General features: G+C 33.4%; 3 protein-coding genes across 3 annotated transcripts; 1 reads left to right on the forward strand and 2 right to left on the reverse strand.

The window, feature by feature from the left end:
• The first annotated feature begins 6,225 nt into the window (after window positions 1–6,225).
• Window positions 6,226–9,685, forward strand: LOC102601410 (lysM domain receptor-like kinase 3). Its single transcript, XM_006354762.1, has 10 exons — window positions 6,226–6,894; window positions 7,371–7,578; window positions 7,678–7,817; window positions 7,912–8,001; window positions 8,082–8,187; window positions 8,414–8,565; window positions 8,670–8,767; window positions 8,905–9,043; window positions 9,314–9,412; window positions 9,521–9,685. The coding sequence occupies exons 1-10, from the start codon at window positions 6,226–6,228 to the stop codon at window positions 9,683–9,685; spliced, it is 1,866 nt and encodes a 621-aa protein (XP_006354824.1).
• Window positions 9,686–9,863: 178 nt separating this feature from the next.
• LOC102601742 (suppressor protein SRP40-like) lies at window positions 9,864–11,763 on the reverse strand. The gene has a single exon (XM_006354763.2). The coding sequence runs from the start codon at window positions 11,737–11,739 to the stop codon at window positions 10,273–10,275; it is 1,467 nt and encodes a 488-aa protein (XP_006354825.1). The 5' UTR covers window positions 11,740–11,763; the 3' UTR covers window positions 9,864–10,272.
• A 1,814-nt stretch (window positions 11,764–13,577) lies between these two features.
• Window positions 13,578–18,783, reverse strand: LOC102581330 (uncharacterized). The gene is made up of 4 exons (XM_006354705.2): window positions 18,423–18,783; window positions 16,659–16,899; window positions 15,564–16,242; window positions 13,578–15,347 (listed from the first exon to the last, which is right to left on the reverse strand). Exons 2-4 carry the CDS (start codon window positions 16,884–16,886, stop codon window positions 13,837–13,839), a joined length of 2,418 nt encoding a protein of 805 aa, XP_006354767.1. The 5' UTR covers window positions 16,887–16,899; window positions 18,423–18,783; the 3' UTR covers window positions 13,578–13,836.
• Between the last annotated feature and the right edge of the window lie 934 nt (window positions 18,784–19,717).

The raw sequence follows: 19,717 nt of genomic DNA on the forward strand, positions 1-19,717 counted from the left end.
TATACCACATTTTTGTTACTAAACACTCGTGCATTATTTGATGCATTTTAAGTACACATAAACTTATTAAGTATTTCATATAATAAATTACGGTAATCGTCTTATTAAGTTTAATTTACTGCGCAATATCCTAGCATACTGAATTGCTTTTACTTTTTTTTCTTTTCTTTCTTGTAGACAAGTTTACTTGAGCAATATGTATATATGTCAAGTTTGTTATTTACATAGTGATCTGAAATTGAAGTAAAAAGCATATTGGAGTATTTTTGGGCTGGTTTGAGAGGTTAATGGTTTCGTTTACATCCTCAATCTTTGAAAAAAATAAATTTATCTCACCTTCTAAACTAAGTTTTAGAAAAATTCATTCCAATTTAGGACTAGTGACGACCATTTACGTACCTAGTAAGACCCAAACTAACCAATGGACCCATAATATGTTATACGTAGCAAAATTAACCAAAAAACAATTTAAATTTATAAGCATGTTACGATGGATCTCACATAGATGATTCTTCATCAGTCATCACCACTTAAAAGAAAACAAAAAAAAAAGGGACCAATGGATGATCTCAAAATGATTTGGTGTGGGTTCTACACGAAGCCGCACACGACCTTCATATTAATCACTTCCGTTATTTTTATTCGTCAGATTTCACTTTTCGAGAGTCAGGACTTTAATCAATATTTTAATATATATATTTTCATCATATTAATATGAAAAAGATTGTAACTCATAATATTTTTCATATAATTTTTGAACATCTAAATCATAAATTTAAAATATTGAAGTTAATCTAATTAATTTAGCAGAGAGGATAAAATAATTGGTGGGGAATTCTAGAAATGATAAGAGTTGAATATTGCAATAAAGTCTTGTCCCTACAGGCTACATGTATGTATTAAATTACAAGATGCTTAGAGAAATTAAGGGCTTTTAAATCAGGTTGGACCATTTTGTATCTTAATTTGTCATAGGCTGGACCTAATAGAAATGGACATTGGAGTTATATTTGTGTACATTGAAAAGGAAAGACAATTGTTTTCTTTACAATATAAGCTTTACAATATTCTATATGTCTAATAGCAACTTGACGATAAATCTCTTTCAAAGACATTTCAAGATGCATCATCATATATATAATTGGTACACGTTTGTTGGGTTCCTTTAGTCGATATCACTAGTTATAAAAAGAGAGTAAATTTTAGGAATATCAAACATAAAAATTATATTAGCGTTCTATAACTATATTTTTGCTATTTGTGCTTCATAGTCAAATTATGTTTGCTATGGAGCATCTGATTTAATTTGTATAAATTGTGGCAATTTATATAAATCACGACGATTTGTATAAATCGGGCGTCTGTGCTATGAAAATTTGTGTTTGTATATGTATATGTTCTTTGTGTTAGGCTAGAGTGGCGAATGAGATTAGGAGTGAGAGGAGAGAGGCGAGCGAGAGAGGACAGAGAGTGGAGAGATGTGAACTGTATATGTATAATTGTATATACGTAACTACTATGTATATGTATCAATGATTGTGTTTGTATATCTACATAAAATTTGAATATGTATACAATTGAATCGAGTCAAAACATTTGTATTTATATATCAAATCTCTCTCGCTTTATACAAACACAAACTATACATTGTATTTGTATAAAGCGAGAGAGAGAAAGGCAAAAGAGAACTGGATAGGGAAAGATTTGTATTTGTATAATTATAAGTGTATAGGACGGAGAGATATGTATTTGTATTTGTATATACAGTCTCTCTTGCCTTATACAAACACAAACATAATTGATACATTTGTGTTTGTAGAGGCGAGGGAGAGAACTGAGAATGGCGAGCGAGATTCAGGGCTGAGAAATTGATTGGCTCGGCGAATGGCAAGAAGTTTGTTGCGAATTGGAATTAAATGAAACAGTAGTTATAACATTTATTTTGAATTAATAGTTTGCTATAATGCACAATTTTCCCCAAAAAGAATCATTTATCGAGTGATAGAAATTGATTGACATCATCGATAGCATTTTTCGATAAAATAATTGAAGAGTCACTCAGTAAAAATAAAAATAATTAATTTTCAATTTTTTTGAAGGAGCTGATGAATATCTATCGTAAGAATTAATTCGATCATATTTTTCCTTCAGATTGAATGATGAGCAACTTACAAAAATGACTATATTTATAGGGTTATTGAAGTTCAATAGCTATAAGTATGTTATTTACAATAAATGACTACATTTTTATATCTTTTTTTCGCTGTATTTTTGTATACATTTTTATTTTTCTATTTATACACTAATACATCTTTAAGTACAATAAACTAAATAATGAATTGACTCTAAATATAACTCACGGTCCTAATTTACGTCCATACAATGAGCAACTTTCCATTATTAACATTAGAACTAATAATTACTTATTTAAAGACATACCCGATCATATTCTTGTCAGTTTAAATACTCCATTCTCTTGTTGTCTCAAAAGATGTGGTATTGATATGTCATAATAATGACTGAATAAAACTTAGAGAAAACGTTAATTAAAAAATCAATGAAGGTAAAAACTAAAATACATTTAACTAAAAATACATAGGAATACATACCCATATATTTAGGATATACCATTTGAGTAAATATACAATTATTGAATAAAAGTGATTTTATTTGCATACAACTATTTTTGATTGGATTTAACTTTAAACATGAACATGTTATAACCAATGTGTGTATTTTAGGAGGCACAATAAATCCTATTATAAATTCATCCCGAACAAAGTTATGTTACCGATATTCCTTGATAAAAATGGCTAAAGAAGACGAAACCGTGTGAGCAATTACTATTTAGCAATACTAATATACATAAATATAGTTAAATAAGATACAACGAATATGCATACAAAAATATAGTTAAATATTAATATACATAAATATAGTTAAATAAGATACAACGAATATGCATACAAAAATATAGTTAAATATTAATATACATAAATATAGTTAAATAAGATACAACGAATATGCATACAAAAATATAGTTAAATATTAATATACATAAATATAGTTAAATAAGATACAACGAATATGCATACAAAAATATAGTTAAATATTAATATACATAAATATAGTTAAATAAGATACAACGAATATGCATACAAAAATATAGTTAAATATTAATATACATAAATATAGTTAAATAAGATACAACGAATATGCATACAAAAATATAGTTAAATATTAATATACATAAATATAGTTAAATAAGATACAACGAATATGCATACAAAAATATAGTTAAATATTAATATACATAAATATAGTTAAATAAGATACAAAGAATATGCATACAAAAATGAAGCCTATCAACGATTCTTAATTGCCCAGAAAGAAATTCACTTATTCATTAATTAAAATACTTTAAGCCAAATTAATTAGGCATGAAAGAGAAAAAGTTGATGATGGTAAACATTGGAAAAAGATCACGTAAAACGTGCCTGCAATAATTAATTAGGCATTCAATAATAACTTTCCTATTTTGTATTTATTTATATTGAATGTATATAAAAAATTATTTATTTGTATATAATTAACTTTGCTATTTATTGTGTAGTTATATCCATATATTATGAAAAAAATAAAATATAGCTATTTTTCTTGAATATAGGTATGTTTGTCATATTCTGTAATTTTTCCTTGAATTAAAGCTACGATAGAATCACACAAGAAATGATAAAAGGGAAGATTTCTTTCATCACGATTGTATTGCGGTTACACCACAATTTAATTTAATTTTGCAAGTTTTTTTAGTGAAACTTTTGGGCCCATTTTGCTCTTAGCCCGTCGAAAATTTGCCACATGATACTGTAGTCAAAAGTTTAACTTTAGATGGATTCTAAATTTTAGAAAGATGATTTCATGTTAATAATTGACTCTAAACTTAATGTATATATTTAAGAAATTTCTTTATTATAAATAAACTATTCGAACAAAAATTATTGACCCAACAGAACCCGTATGCGGATTTCTAGCTCTGCCCTTGTTGATGCACATCTATAATTATTTATTTGTCGAATGCATCACCAACTGAATTAAGAAGATTAATGTTAGTTTTTTTCCCCTATTGTACGAAGTGTAAAATTTGGTGATCAAGAAAATAATGGAGAATAAAACACAAATTTTACTTACAGAAACAAAATAAATTTCCATGTCACATATATATATAAAATTACTTCAATGGGATATAAATCTCCATGTCACATATAATGAAAAAATTGTATAAAATAGCAAACTGTTAATTCAAATTAAATGCTATAACCATAGTTTGATTTAATTGTAATCTGTAACAAACAGTTGCCATTCGCCTCTCTCCCCAGATTTCTCGCTCGCCACTCTCCATTTCTCGCTCGGCAGTCTCTCTCTCACTTCTCTCACTTTATACAAACACAAATGTATAAATTACGTTTGTGTTTGTATAAAGCGAGAGAAAATTGTATATATACATGTCTTTTCGTTCGCCTCTCTCCCCAGAGAATCTCGATCGCCACTCTCTCTCGCCTCTCTCACTTTATACAAACACAAATGTATAAATTGCGTTTGTTTTTGTATAAAGCGAGAGAAAATTGTATATACAAATACAAATAAGTATATTTTCGTCCTATACACTTATAATTATACAAATACAGATCTTCTCCTACCCAGTTTTCTTTTGTCTTTCTCTCTTTCTCGCTTTATACAAACACAGATTATACAATTGATTCTTTTGTATATGTATACAGAAACATATTATACAATTGATTTATTTGTATATGTATACCGAAATATACATATTAATAGCCATAGCAAACTTAAAGTTTGCTATGGAGCGCGATTATATAAACTATAGTTATAACATACAAATATGATTTTTATGTTTGCTAAACCTAAAATTTACTCTATAATTTATGCTTTTCAAGGGATATATACGTAAAAAAAATATTTAAGCTATCTATATAGTATAATTTTCTCACTATTAGAGTGATCATATTTGATCTTCCGTAACTAAATTGCTATGGCATGTTAAATTAAACTACACATAATTACGTAATTCTATTTAGAATTTCAATATCTTTTTGGACCTAAAAACAAATTTATAGTATAACATGTATCATAAATAGTGGCCGGCTGATTAGTCGTACGTGATACACTTAATTTGCTTCGCCGGCACCAATTTAATTTGTTCACATTTAACAAGTAATACTTATGTTTTGACTACGATTATTAGTTCATTAATATATTGTAACCTCAATTGCAATACGTAGGGTGATAATGACATGTGCTATATATTGTGGGTAAGTATTTTTTTTACACATATATATACATGATCTGAGCAAAAGCAATTAATTCGGTAAACTATAGAGGCAGAATTCGCCTGCATTGAATCACTTTAAAATATGTAACCTTTCCTATTTGTAGTTGTACAACAGCTAATCTTAAGATTAGTGACATAATTTTCATTTCCATTAAATGTTATATCCAATTCTTAATGATTTAAAATTTTAAAGGGTCGTCTAATGAATTGGCCTCATACTAGGAAACTCCACCTCCACTGATTGGTTTAAACAGCTTTACAATATCTTGAAAATTTTGCCTTGAAATGTAATTTTTTATGGAGTAAAAAAAAAAAAATATACTCCATCCGTTTCAATTCGTTTGTCTTAATTTTTTTAGTTCGTTTAAAAAATAATGTCTCTTCCTTTTTTGTTTAAGACACAAGATACAGAATAAAAATCTGTGTCAAGTCAAAACCATACAAATAAATTAAAATGGAGGCAGTAGTATATACTAGAGTAGCACTAGCATTACTACTAGAGTCCAGGTATCTTCATTTGCTGCATTGTAAAAATCGGCAAGTATGCATTGTAAACAGTAAAAACCAAAGGTTCCAACTGATGCAGAAACATTGTAAAATACAATATGATATAATACTGCTATATGTTTCATATATGGCAAACACACTAAGCTTCCGATATGTGCAGGGTCTCTATTGTACCAGTCTTACCCTACATTTCTACAAAAGGCAATGACGAAGTAGCATTATGTTTATATTACTGTATATGTCAACAAACAAAACAACAAATAGGATCTGACAAAGGGGAAATATTCTATCAGAATATCATAATTTTCATGACCTGATATTCTTTCCTTTTATTTCACAAGGCAGAGTACTTTTTCATGCCAAGGCTTATGGCTTCTTGGTGTTGTATCCTCATTTTTTACTTCCTGCTTCCTCTGATTTTCCCTAAAATCATAACAAATTTTACTTCTGCTATACCACCTCAGTTAACTAACATCCACCCTTTTCCATGTTCTGATCACATCAAGACGTGCAATGCTTTCCTCTATCAGCACAATAGTCTCTCAAAACAGAATATCACCTTTTTTTACTCTGTCAATGCATCAGCAATCGAGCCGATTAGCTATGATGACAGACAAGACTACCTAGTAAATGTACCTTGTACTTGCAAAGATGTTAATGGAACTGTTGGATATTTCTATGATACGATTTTCAATCTGCAGTTTGGGGATACATTTGCAAAAGTTTCTAATGACATTTATAGTGGACAGGCTTGGGAAGTTGGTGGAGAAGATAAAAGTTACAAGGCTGGGGAAAATGTAACTATGCATCTATTGTGTGGATGTGTGGAAGATGAACAAAAGACTGTGGTGACGTATACTGTTCAGCAGCACGATACTTTATCAAGTATCGGAGATTCACTTTCTTCTCAAGTCAGTGATATTGAGAACTTGAATCCTTATTTGAAACGGCCACAGTTTGTAGATGTTGGATGGCTATTATATGTGCCCATGTACAAAAATGGAGTTCCTCTACCAAGTACCGGTGAGTTATATCTTGTATTGAGATTTGTCTCTTTTTTATCTCATCAACTATGTATTACTATGTTGACTAAACAATTAGATCATCATATTGATTTCTCATATTGTCACTCAACTAATAGTTATCATCTCAGAAAGTCACCGTTCTTCTTGATTCCAATTTCCTTCAACATCGAGAAAGTGATTTTATGAGAGAATAGTTATTAGCTGATTGACAATCTGAGAAATCAAATCATGAAAGCAGATAGCTTGCTTATAAGCGTCTTGAGACTGTTGGCGAATTAGATCATCTCCTATTAGCAAATTTCTGTTTTTTTCATCAGTTAAATAGTGTCAGTATCTCAATTCTCATCCTTGGTTAGCAAAGATTTCCATAAAATGTAAATGAAATAACTCAGGAAGTTATTAGATAGTGTATACATTAAACAGTGGCTATTTGATTATTAGAAATTGACTTTTCGTTGCTTCATTTTACCCATCATTCAACAGGAAAGAATCACAAAGCACACAAATGGATGGTATTAGTTGGAATATTATCAGCTGTGACAGTACTTTCAATCTGCACTGTGATAGTATTTATTCTAAGGAGAAATAGATTGCAGAGACGCGTCAAGGAGGATGCTGCAGCTGTTTCCAAAAGCTTTAGTACAAAAAAAACCATGTCACTTCAGAAGCAGTACATGTATAAAGATCATACTGAAGGTTTACTGTTTTCCATTTATTTATGATGATAAATTTATGCAAAACAGGAAAATATTGCATGGCAGAAAATTAACACAATCAATTTATTCAACTCTGCAGAAATGCCAGTTTTCGAATCAGAAAGGCCAGTAATATACAGTCTTGAGGAAATAGCAGAAGCTACAAGCGATTGTGATGAGTCTAGGATTATCGGGGTAGGTGGATATGGGAGTGTGTATTATGGGACGATTGGAAAGCAGGTATCTAGCACTTCCTTTTGTTTCATTTTTTCTCAAGCCAACTCAGATTCTTCTGTGCCTCGCAATTAAAAGGCGATTATCAAACTGATTCTAGGAAGTTGCAATAAAAAAGATGAGGTCCAACAAGTCCAAGGAGTTTATGGCAGAGCTCAAAGTCTTATGCAAGATCCATCACATAAATGTGGTAAGTAATCAGATTTAATAACTGAAAGCTGCAATTTACTTCGATGATGCTCCAGTATTTATGAAGAGTTCATCGTGTAGGTGGAGCTATTGGGATATGCCAGCGGGGATGATCACCTCTACTTGGTCTATGAGTATGTTACAAATGGCTCTCTCAATGAACATCTTCATCAACCACTGCTAAAAGGTATTCAATAACATGTAAATTCAACCTTAAGCTCATTTTGATCCAAAATTTAAGCGATAACAGTCCACTAGTTAAAAGATATCATAAACTGTATAACTCTGTTTAGGCATGCTGAGAAGCTTCAACCAATATGGAGAAAGGATAAAAAGAAATAAGATTTCAAAAGGCAAAAAAGAAGAATTAAGCCGAATCATTAGTTAGCTCACATCCACTTGTTCTGAACCAGGTCATAAGCCTCTAAGTTGGACTACAAGAACACAGATTTCTGTAGATACTGCAAGGGGTATCGAGTATATCCATGACCATACAAAATCTCGGTATGTTCACCGTGATATTAAAACGAGTAACATTCTACTGGATGAAGCCATGAGAGCTAAGGTGCCTTCTTGACTCCTTCAAGTACATAGATAGATGAACTAAAACTTTAGTGAAGAATTTGTAGTTTTCATTTATCATACATCCAAGAAAGTGCTCTTTTATAGGTTGCAGATTTTGGCCTGGCAAAACTAGTTGGTCGAACCAATGAAGATGAATTCTTGGCAACCCGCCTCGTTGGAACACCAGGATATCTCCCCCCTGAGTAAGCATCTGCATTTAGTCATTCTTGCTAGTCCTTTCTTGTTTTTTTACAATGGAGTGCTATATTGTCTTGCAACATCAGAACCATATGATTAGAAGAATTTGTAAGATTTGCTTCTGATGTCTCATATGTTACAGATCTGTGAAAGAGCTGCAGATAACTACCAAAACAGATGTTTTTGCATTTGGAGTAGTTCTTGCAGAACTAATTACTGGCAAACGTGCACTCATTCGTGAAAATGGGGATCCAAACAAGATGAAATCACTCATCTCAATTGTAAGTCAACTATTTAGCAGAGATATATTAAGGAATGAAACACAACCATATGAATGACCATCCGAAAGAAATGACTCTATTTTAGAACATGACTTGAAATACTAAAAAATGCTTATACGAAAGAAGAACCTAAAATGAAGAATAAGTGAGATGTATGCATTTCTTAGAGCATGGATGTCAGGAGATCACTTTCTTGCTTGTTACAGCTTAAATTTATATACGTTTTATGTAGTCTTCCATTAACAAAAAAGGTGTCAAATGAATGGTCAGATTCACGAAATTTTCCAAGACGAGGATCCAGACTCAGCATTAGAATCTTTTATAGATGAAAATCTCAAGGGATGCTACCCCATGGAAGATATATACAAGGTTGGAAATCTAAAAAATCTTGATGTCCAAGTCTCTAATTCTTCTACTTCTATTTTGATGGCCAGTAGACTATGCATCTAGAGCTGATATTTTCTCATTACACTACAGATGGCCGAAATTGCAGAGTGGTGTCTAAGTGAAAATGCAATTAACAGACCAGAAATGCGGGAGGTGGTTATTTCATTATCTCAAATCAGGATCTCATCCACAGAGTGGGAGGCATCATTAGGAGGCGATAGCTTGGTTTTTAGTGGAGTCTTTAATGGGAGATGAAATGCATTTCAAGAAGTGAAACTCTTAATTTTAAAATAGAGTGCAAATCTTACTACTTCCAGTAGTCAATGTTCTACTAATTGATGGACTTATTTTCTTTTTCCAGTCTTGTAAAGCTAAAGAATGTTTTGGTAAACATGAATATAAATACAACATTTTGATTTCTACTTGGCTTCAGAGTAATCCTCCGAAATTTCTGTTGTTTATTGAACAAATATGTACAGGCATAAAGAATTAGGATAACTGTGTATCATCCTCAACAAAGAATTTTAAAGTCTGGACTATTCTGTTATGCAGAATAAAACCAATACTTGATGTTAAGACTTAATATGCTAACAAGTGCCTCAGCTACTGAAAGCTTACGTGGGTGAGTTACTCATCGAAGAATATCTTAAGCTCAACCAAATTTCTCTGATTAGACTGTTCTAAGCACTCATTAACTCGATTAGAAATCAAATTTGAGTGATCAATCCCTACAACTACCTAAAGTAATAGTCACAAGGACAGTAACAAAGTATTAACATACAGATTATTGCTTGGAATCCTGCACCTGGCGGACAGATTCCTTCTGTAAAGAGAAATGTAAGTTATGATCTTCCAATTACTGGAGAGGATTTTTGATCCTGAAGGGAGATTATAGTTTCAAAAGCACCCACCAGAGCCTTGACCTTGCTTCTCCTAGTCTTGGCAAGCTTGCTTGCAGTAACTTCAATCACGTTGTTGAACAAACTTGGAGTTTCTTTTGAATCCTCTATACCATTGGATCGAAGATTTACTGTCACAACTTCGTCTTTCGCAGCATATGAATGGCCATCAGCAGTGGATTTTCTCAAGCCTTTTCCTATTGGATTACCATTTTCATTTTCGCCCTTATCTTTTATGGTGACTTGCCTCAACTTTTGTTTCCGCGGACTGTCATTCTCAGATTGGATATCAATTGTCTTCCCTTTTTTGAACTTGAGCAGTTTAGGACTGCAATCTTCATTTTCTAAGCCAACTTGTCCAGCTTTCTGAGGTTTTGTGCCTTGCTTCTGAGTTGTAGTTCCATTTTGACTGGTGCTAGAGCTTGTTTCATCACAGTGAGCAGACTCATTTGCTGAGTTTGATAATGGTGACATCAATGAAGACGAGGAAACGGACGACTGGGTAGTGGTGTCAATATTTCTTGAGTTACTACCACCTGAAGATGGTGAAAATGATGGGGAACAAAGGGATGATGAAGCTGTCTTTCCTCGTTTTGGACCATCTCTATGCAAAGAGGATTCTTTGGCCTTACTATTTTCCTGGGAAATACCTGTAGTGTTGCTTTTAGTCTTTGATTCTCTAAGATGCGACGTCTTCTTTGTCACATTTTCATGACTGATTTTCCCAGTCTTGCTTGGTGCAAGACTAGTCCTACTGTTAAGTTGAGATGCCTTTCTGGGAGAGTTGTTACTGGATGCTGTGCTCGATACTTTTTTCACAGAAGATTTTGGAGACAATGAAACAGTTGAGGTAACAACACTCTTTTTCTTTCTTAGCTCTGAGGACCCACCGTCGTTCTCCATTTTACAGCTGTGGTTTTGTCTACTGCTAGATCCATTCGATAGAGACTCTTGAACTTTCGAAGAACTCCCAGGTATAAAGTTATCACTGTATCTTCTTTGATGCCTTCTTGATGCATTTTCTTCCAAAGGCTTGAGCTTGGAGTCACTTTGTTGATTTACAGAAGGCGCTATTCTTTTGGTGGACGATTGCATTTCCTGTCCGTTGACTTGGCAAGTTGTCTGGCTCTTGATCTCTGAAGGTAGTTTAGTTGAGCCTGGTACTTTCTTCCTTTCTGGGATTTTCCCTAATGTTGCTCTTGAGGGCCGGGGAATCTTTGCCTTTGTTGGAGAATCATGTTCATAACCATGTTTGCACATATCATGGCATGAACTTCTTGGAACGTCAAGATAACGTGACAAGACCTTGTATCCTCCCATTTCAAAGCCTACACTTCCAGTTGAATTCCTTCTCACGTGATTTACTATAGGCTCGATTTTCTCCAGGTTTTTAGGTATTCCATCAGCCATTGTAAGAAAAGGAAATGAAATAGCAAACCAACACCCCTGCAAATATGTTCAGCATGATATAGAGAGGTTTAGAGTAAGCAACTAAAAATCTTTGTGAATATTTTCTGTTACTTCCCAAACTGCTAAACAAGAGTACTCACCGGGACCTGAAAGCAAGAAGTACCAGAGTGATTTTTGAACTGTCAACTTCACACTTTTGGCGTCCTAAATAGATAGAAACAAGGACATGTTAACTGGTGAAGATCAGGTGGGGATGCTTTTTCATCCATGGCTTGTGTGCTAAACTCAACATTCTGTCATAAAATGCAGATTACAACAAAAGGATAATTACATACATTTAGTTCCCTCTATATTCATAACCTACATGAACTGGAGCAGCTAGAAAGCTAAAAAGGGATATGCTATCACTTATTTCATAACAGTTGGAGGAAAAAAACAGGATAAAACGACAAGAAGAAAATGTTCTTTTCAGAAGCTTTCGGTTACTGCTTTCATCTGTCCATTCCACCAACTTGAACTCGAACTCGAACTTGAACTCTTATCATCTAATTAATCCTAATAGATTAGTACAAATTCTTATCTCCCAATCAACAATAAACAGAAAAATCCTAATGCTCAAATTTGGCTATATCACTAACATCATAGAGGCTGAGAACATAAACTCTAGCAAAGATGTTTTGGTCATATTAAATTAATCAACATCTCCATTTCTTGACATCAAATATATAATCTTGCTTGTTCAGGCGAGATTTCCAGACCTCATTTTGTGGAATTACATTGTTTTGTTCAGGTGAGATTACACCATATATTTGATATTCCCTATTATATATCAGCAGCATTATTATATTAGAAAATTTAATCAACATCTCCATTTTCAATGTGCTAGATGAACAATCTTATATTCCAAGAATTTAGATCTCCTAATTGAGGTACTCTTTATCAACAAACTTCTAAAATCAGATTATGTTAAAAGAAAGAATGAATTTGGCTATAAACAAATCATACCATTGAGGCTTTCAGAAAAGAAACAAGAAGTACTACTACCAACAATAGAAACAAGAAGTTTTGATCATCAAGAAGAAAACTCAATTCTAAAAATAAGAATCAAGAAACTTTTAACTACCAAATAAAGAAAAAAAATGTTTTGTTGAAATTATACCTTTTACTTTGATGTAAGGAAGAAGGACCCCAAACAATTGGTTAAAATTTGTTTTGTGGAAAGAAGGGAATAAGAAAGAAGCTTTGATCTTATTGGTAGAATTGACAAATTTATGTGAGAACAAGCGTAATTGTAGCAAAGATAAATCTTCACAAAAAAATTACAATAAGCATAGAAAGTAAAAATAAAAAATTGTCTTAATTAATTCGTGCGTAAGGTAAAGTTATAGTAATTGTATATTTAGTTCGTATAAAAACCGTTTTGAGTTTTGCATTCAATATCATAGTTGGTTTGATGATCAGAACATTTGAAACTGAACCAAGTGATTAACAAATATGTATATATGTGGAAATATATTTATTTGTACCCGATGTTTCAATCGAAATAAATTAACCTATGAATTAAAAAGAGAATACATATCATTTAATTTGATTTAAGAAAGTTCTTAGGATTCACTTAAAAGACTAGACTAGAATGCTTGAAACCATAAACTAATAAATTATTCTTTATGGCCATCAATTGACCATAAACTCATTAGATTGTGTATATTATTTGAATTTAACGTCATAAATTCTAGCAATTTTAGTAAATACTTATTGTTTCCTTATGCAAACTTTCAACGTGAATATAAATACAAAAAAAAAATGGTTTCAAGAAGAACTAGGGGTTTGTTGTGAAACTCAGAAAAAGAAAAAGTTGTTCATTCCAAACTAATGTTAAGTAAGTTACCAACTATGAACAAAAGGGTGGTTGTCTCTACCATTGGTAACTTGAATATGAACACTTCCATTGGAGTAATTGAAGTATTCTATATGCATTCTTGGCTAAATATATGTACATAATATCTCCAACAGTACTAAAAAAAAGGGCAAGAAAAGCCTAGCAGTCAACTTCCTGTACTATAAATACATTAGTCCAGAAATATACTCTCCATTAAATTACTCAGCAGCTAAGAAAAGAGGAGACACATAAGACTTAGCTCTCCGAGTCCTTTGCCGCTTTTTTGTCACCCCCCAGCCTTTCAAAAATCTGTCTGTGATCCCATGTTTGTTATCCAAAGTATGCTGCAGTAGGAGTGAGCACATTGTTCTCTCTCCATCATTGGACCGTCTCCTACCTCTGCAACTCGTCCTACTCGGAGTTTTTTTCCATGGACTGGGTTTTGAAGCAACACTTGTTTCATTTACTTGATGCAAAAGAGATTCCACTGCAGGTAAGACATCTGCTTGAAGGTCCTTCTGATCCTTTGTCCTCCATGCTTGACCCCTCCTTGGCTGATTAGACACAATGCCTTTTTCCTTCTTTTTTGCAACCTTCAAGTAACTAAGACTATTATCCATGTGCCCCTTTCTCAGATTAAGCTTCATCCGACTTGAAGCAGTCCTTTCTGAAAGAAGTACATCGCGCCCGAAATGGACTTCCATGGATTGTTCAACTTCATTCTCTTGACTACTTGCCAAAGAAGTAGCAACTTCAGCAAGCCCACGTAGACAGTTGCTGGAAGTTTCAGATGGTTCACCAATGGCATTCTTTGAGTACCTGTGGACCACAGATGATGAAATAAAAATAAGTATATCAGCTGCAACCGTGTCAGGTTCCTCGATTGGATCATCATGGCCTCTTCTTGGCAAATGGATTGATGTTCTGATATTAATGTCCTCAGAATCTCCTCTAGGTGGAGAGCACTCCTTATTTTCTGGGCTAACAGGACCTTTTAGATCTCTTTCTGCAGTAGACTTTGTTGCTTCACTTGGACCTTTTAGATCTTCTTTGATGCAAGAGTTTAAGTTGATGCAAATATTAGCTGTTGAAAGCTTGCTATCAATTCTAGAACCAACAAGGTGATTATCCCTGGTGCATTTTCTATATTCAGCTGTTGAATTAGGAACCATGTTACTGTCAGGAACCTCAGAATTTTTATGTATCTCTACATTTCTGCCTTCAGGGAAATTAAGATGGGAAATGTCGAAGGAGGGTGCAGACTGGCAGTCAGACAAACAGGTAGAAGGTGTCAAATTCAAGTCCATGCCGTTCCCAGAACTTGTGTAGTCTGAAAACTTGTTGTCTTTTACAGCAGCAATGTGTTCACCTGTACTATCACTTGCATCATGCTGCATAAAGCAAGAAGTCAAACTTCCAGAAGTTGGAGTGGACGCAGGACCTAGGTCCATATTTAACTTCTTTGCAGTGAGACTAGAATTCCTAACAGAGGACTCAGTACTCTTGCTGAATGATGCATCAGTATTAAAGCATGAAAGTGCTTGTACTGCAACAGGAATCTGCTTAAATTCTCTCCAAGAGGAAATCACCAGTGATTTGTCAGTTGTGGTTTCAGCATGAATCTTGTCTACATTTTCTAAGGGCAACGATGCTGGTTGATTACATGGAAGAAGTGCTCTCCCAACAGAAGAAACTTCATCAAACGACTTCAAGTTGCTTTCATCTCTCCCTGAAAGTGCATATAATAAAAATTGTGAAACTTCATGCTATAAATAGCTTTTAGATAGAAAGGCTGTAATCCTATGGAGAAGCCAGTCATTAGGAAATAACTGATGCAACATAAGAAATAAAATCAGGTATTGTGCAAGAACAATAAAAGGAAAAGAGCATGATGGCATCTTCAGAATTATGATCAGAATCTTTTCTCAAGGGAAATTCAGGATACCTTCTTTATTCAGAGTTGAGCATTCTGCACGTGCCATACCGGATAAATCCAGATCTCCGACCCTAATTTCCTCGTGAATGTTATTCGATTCAAATGCCGAATTTGGACACTCTGACTCAAAAGGCTGTACAGGTTCATTCAGGTCAAACAAAAGAAAGGTACCCCTACAACTTGAGGGAGAATTGGAAGAGTTTCCAGAGGCAACAAGGTTGACTTTCGAAGAACATTGAGGTTGAAGTTCTGAGATCAAAATATTTGTCTTTTTAGCCGCAGGATTTTCTTCCTCAAATTGCTCCCTGTATTCATTATTAATGGCTTTTTCTGCTGGAAGTTCAAGGTCCAACATTCTCTTCCTTGACGTGTCGTCCTTCATTGATGATGGCTTGCATTCGTTTAAAATGTTTTGACCTGAAAGACAGTCACCTCCTGGTTGCACAGTTTTATCAGCACCAGAACTAAAGGGATCTTGAAACATTTCTTTGCTTGGTGCATATGGTTCAATGCTCGTGAGATTTACTGAGTGCCTAAAGGTTTTCTCAGAAATGTCAGACCTAAACAGAGACACAAAAGTATTTGCCTTTGATGCTTGCAAGTGTATATGATCTTCTCCTAGTTCTCTCTTTGTCATCTCATCCATTAATTCCCTTTGTCTTCCATATAAGCGATGCAGCTCATTGACCTGAAAGAAAACACAATTCAAACTTCTGCTCCATCATGATCAATTAAGTGAATCACCAAGTGATGAAGCACTCCCAAGATCACCATTGCTCAAGACCAAAACTGAGCAAATACACTACATTCTTCAAAAGAAAGGATGTAATGAAATGGAGAAAGAAAAAGAAAACAAAATGCTCAAGAGAGAATATATAGGTAGAAGAAGCGCCAAGTCTAGCAACATTTATGAAAGGTTTACTGTAATCCACAAGAAAGAGCAAGTTATAAATTAATAAATCAGGATAGTTAATTCCAGAAACATGAAAGGATATATAAGTGCAATTCATTTACATGAAACAAACTGAAGACTTGGTTGAATATTTCGTCAAGATGGCAATAATCTGTTTCAAAGGCTAGCCAAAGGTAAGACCATGTATATACCTGATATCTAAATGTTGCATCGTGTTTGAGTATTGTCTGTCTCAATATTTCTTTCTGATAAACTACATCCTGGCTCTCGTCTACCATAAACGGAGGAAATGCAAGATGTAAGCCTCTACTACTGTTGCAGGCGATATCACTGTGGGGTATTGACTGTGAATTACCCGTAAGGTTGACAACATTATCTCTTGGGTAGTAATATCCTGGACGATAATTAGTGTACTGCATTTTCACCTCCTCCCTGGGACAGAACACGACAAAGAGTTAGAATGTGCTGCTCTTTGACCCCTGCCTATGACCCAATATAACATATAATGTAAACATGCATATAAAACTGGATCATTCCTCAATATCTTACAGTAAAATTTCCATCATCAGGCAATGCCCTTACTTTTTCAAGGAACGGGAAGACTAAAAGAAGATACTGTGATATTGTCTGCTTTAGGTTAACTGCGCACGATTTTCCTCAAAAGGCCTCACACAAGGAATGGGAAGACTTTGTACTGCCAACAGCTAATAATTAACCGAATTTGTTAGCATTTTCAAAATTTTGTTTGTTTCGTAAAACTATCTCATTAACTCCTTTGCCGTGATGCAAACGACTCTACCTAATTTAGAGTCATTCGCATCACGACAAAGGAGTTAATGAGATAGTTCTACAAAACAAACAAAATTTTAAAAATGCTAACAAATTTGGTTAATTATTAGCTGTTGACAATACAAAGTCACACATCCACTCATCCAACAACCAATAAGAGGAAGAAGAACTTCTTTGGGGTCACAGTCAACACAAGGTGAACCAATCTGACTTTTGAGTTAGATTTCAAAAACTCAGAAACAAACATGCGTCACCAGTCATACAGATAAATAGATGGAACAGGAAGATTCTCCGCTTCAGGTTAACTGCGCACGATTTTTCTCTAAAGGCCTCGCACAAGGAACCGGAAGACTAATCTACCTAATTAAGAGTCGTTCGCATCACGACAAAGGAGTTAATGAGATAGTTCTACGAAACAAACAAAATTTTGAAAATGCTAACGAATTCAGTTAATTATTAGCTGTTGGCAATACAAAGTCACACATCCACTCATCCAACAACCAATTAGAGGAAGAACTTCTTTGGGGTCACAGTCAACACAAGGTGAACCAATCTGACTTTTGAGTTAGATTTCAAAAACTCAGAAACAAACATACATCACCAGTCATACAGATAAAGAAATGGAAAATCAAAGCACTTAAAACAAAAGATTCTGAACAAAACCACTAAAGGTAAAAAGATTACAATGCACAGATCCAACAGAAAGAATCAACAGTCAAACACAAAGAGCACAGATAAAAAAACACCCAAACACCAACATCCCAACACAGCAAAAATACACAAACAAAGATGCAATTAACAGCTTGAAAAAGAAAAGAAAAAACAACAAGAGAAATCCACCAAGATTATCATCAAAGGTCAGAATTTCAAGAAATTACCAAAGACCCAAGTTTTAAAATGCAACCGCTTGGGGGAAAAAACAAATCCCAGCAAGAGAAATCCACCAAGATTATCATCAGAGGTCAGAATTTCAAGAAATTAGCAAAGACCCAAGTTTTTAAAATGCAACCGCTTAGGAAAAAAACAAACCCCAGCAAGAGAAATCCACCAAGATTATCATCGAAGAGCAGACTTTCAAGAAACTACTAAACACCCAAGTCTTAAAAAATGCAACAGGTTGGGAAAAAAACAAACCCCAGCAAGATATATCTCTCATTCAAGATTACCTCTAGCTCTAGCTCCTTGCTAGCACGAAAAGAATCCAAGAAAACCCATCAGAGTAGAAGAAACTCAGGGAGAAAGTGAAACTTTACAGAAAATGGTGTGGAGAAAAAGATGCTTGTTATATGGTACAATGTCATAGGGAAAATGCGGAAAGAATGGAGCTTTTCGGATCTGCTGGGACCACTCTGTATGTACAAAGGAAGATGGAAAGAGAGAGAGAAGAATAATTAGTACTCTAGTAACTGACATGGGAAGAGAGAGGCATAGAATTTGTCAAGACATTGGATCTATCTTCCCCAATTATATCTATTCTTGGATTTTTCTTGGTGATCAAGTGTATGAAAAAATGGATCAACTTCTTAGATTCTCACCCCTATCCTTGTCCTCTTTCCATTCATAAATACTGTTTAATTTTTAAAAAAATATTAAAAACACTTCTAAATTTGACGTAAATTATTAGTTTTGTCTTTCAATTATTGACAGCCATAAAAATATCATTTTACTTAACTAATCAAAATAGATATATCCCCAATATACAACACGACACAACAAATGATCTCAAATTCTTATAAGAGTATGGACTCTTAATAAAAATTTCAAAAAAGTGTTGAAGACACCCATAAACTTCGGCGAGAATTTAGGGGTGTATTTCACTAATGTTGTAAGATCGAAGGTATATTTAAGTTCAGTTAGTCAAGTAATAAGTGTTTATAAGGTTGTCAAATGTTCGGAGACGAAACTAATAATTTGGGTCAAGTTTAAAGTTGTTTTCGATACTTATCACATATTTTAAAGTTGATTGATATTGATTTGAAAAATATTTTAGTAAATAATAATAAGATATTATTTTTGAAATATAATAAATTTAACGTATGAAGCAATACATATTTATTTCTTATCTGGGTTGTCATAATGATTGGTTGATTTTCTTGTTAAATTAGTTTCCCCTTAAAACATATTTTTTTATTCAAGATTCGAATAATTAATCATCGACAAGAAAGTGGTTGTAAATGGAAGGATTTAATGTTGGTTTATCTCAAAATTTTAAATGACTAGAATAGTACAATTATACTATTACATGTTCAAAATTGAGAGAGAGAGAAACGTTAAATTGTATGCAACCATATAAATGAACTACCCTATAAATCCCCAATATGGATAATCAATTTAGCTTAATTACGTTATGACAATTTATTCATGTACATTATCATGAGAAATTAGGAAAGAAAAAATAATTAAGGGAACGTTGGTGGTGGTGTTAATGGTAAAGTGCAAGGCATAACGCGTTAGGATTGAC

Source organism: Solanum tuberosum, unplaced genomic scaffold (assembly GCF_000226075.1).
Source record: "Solanum tuberosum cultivar DM 1-3 516 R44 unplaced genomic scaffold, SolTub_3.0 scf00180, whole genome shotgun sequence".
Lineage (NCBI taxonomy): Eukaryota > Viridiplantae > Streptophyta > Magnoliopsida > Solanales > Solanaceae > Solanum > Solanum tuberosum.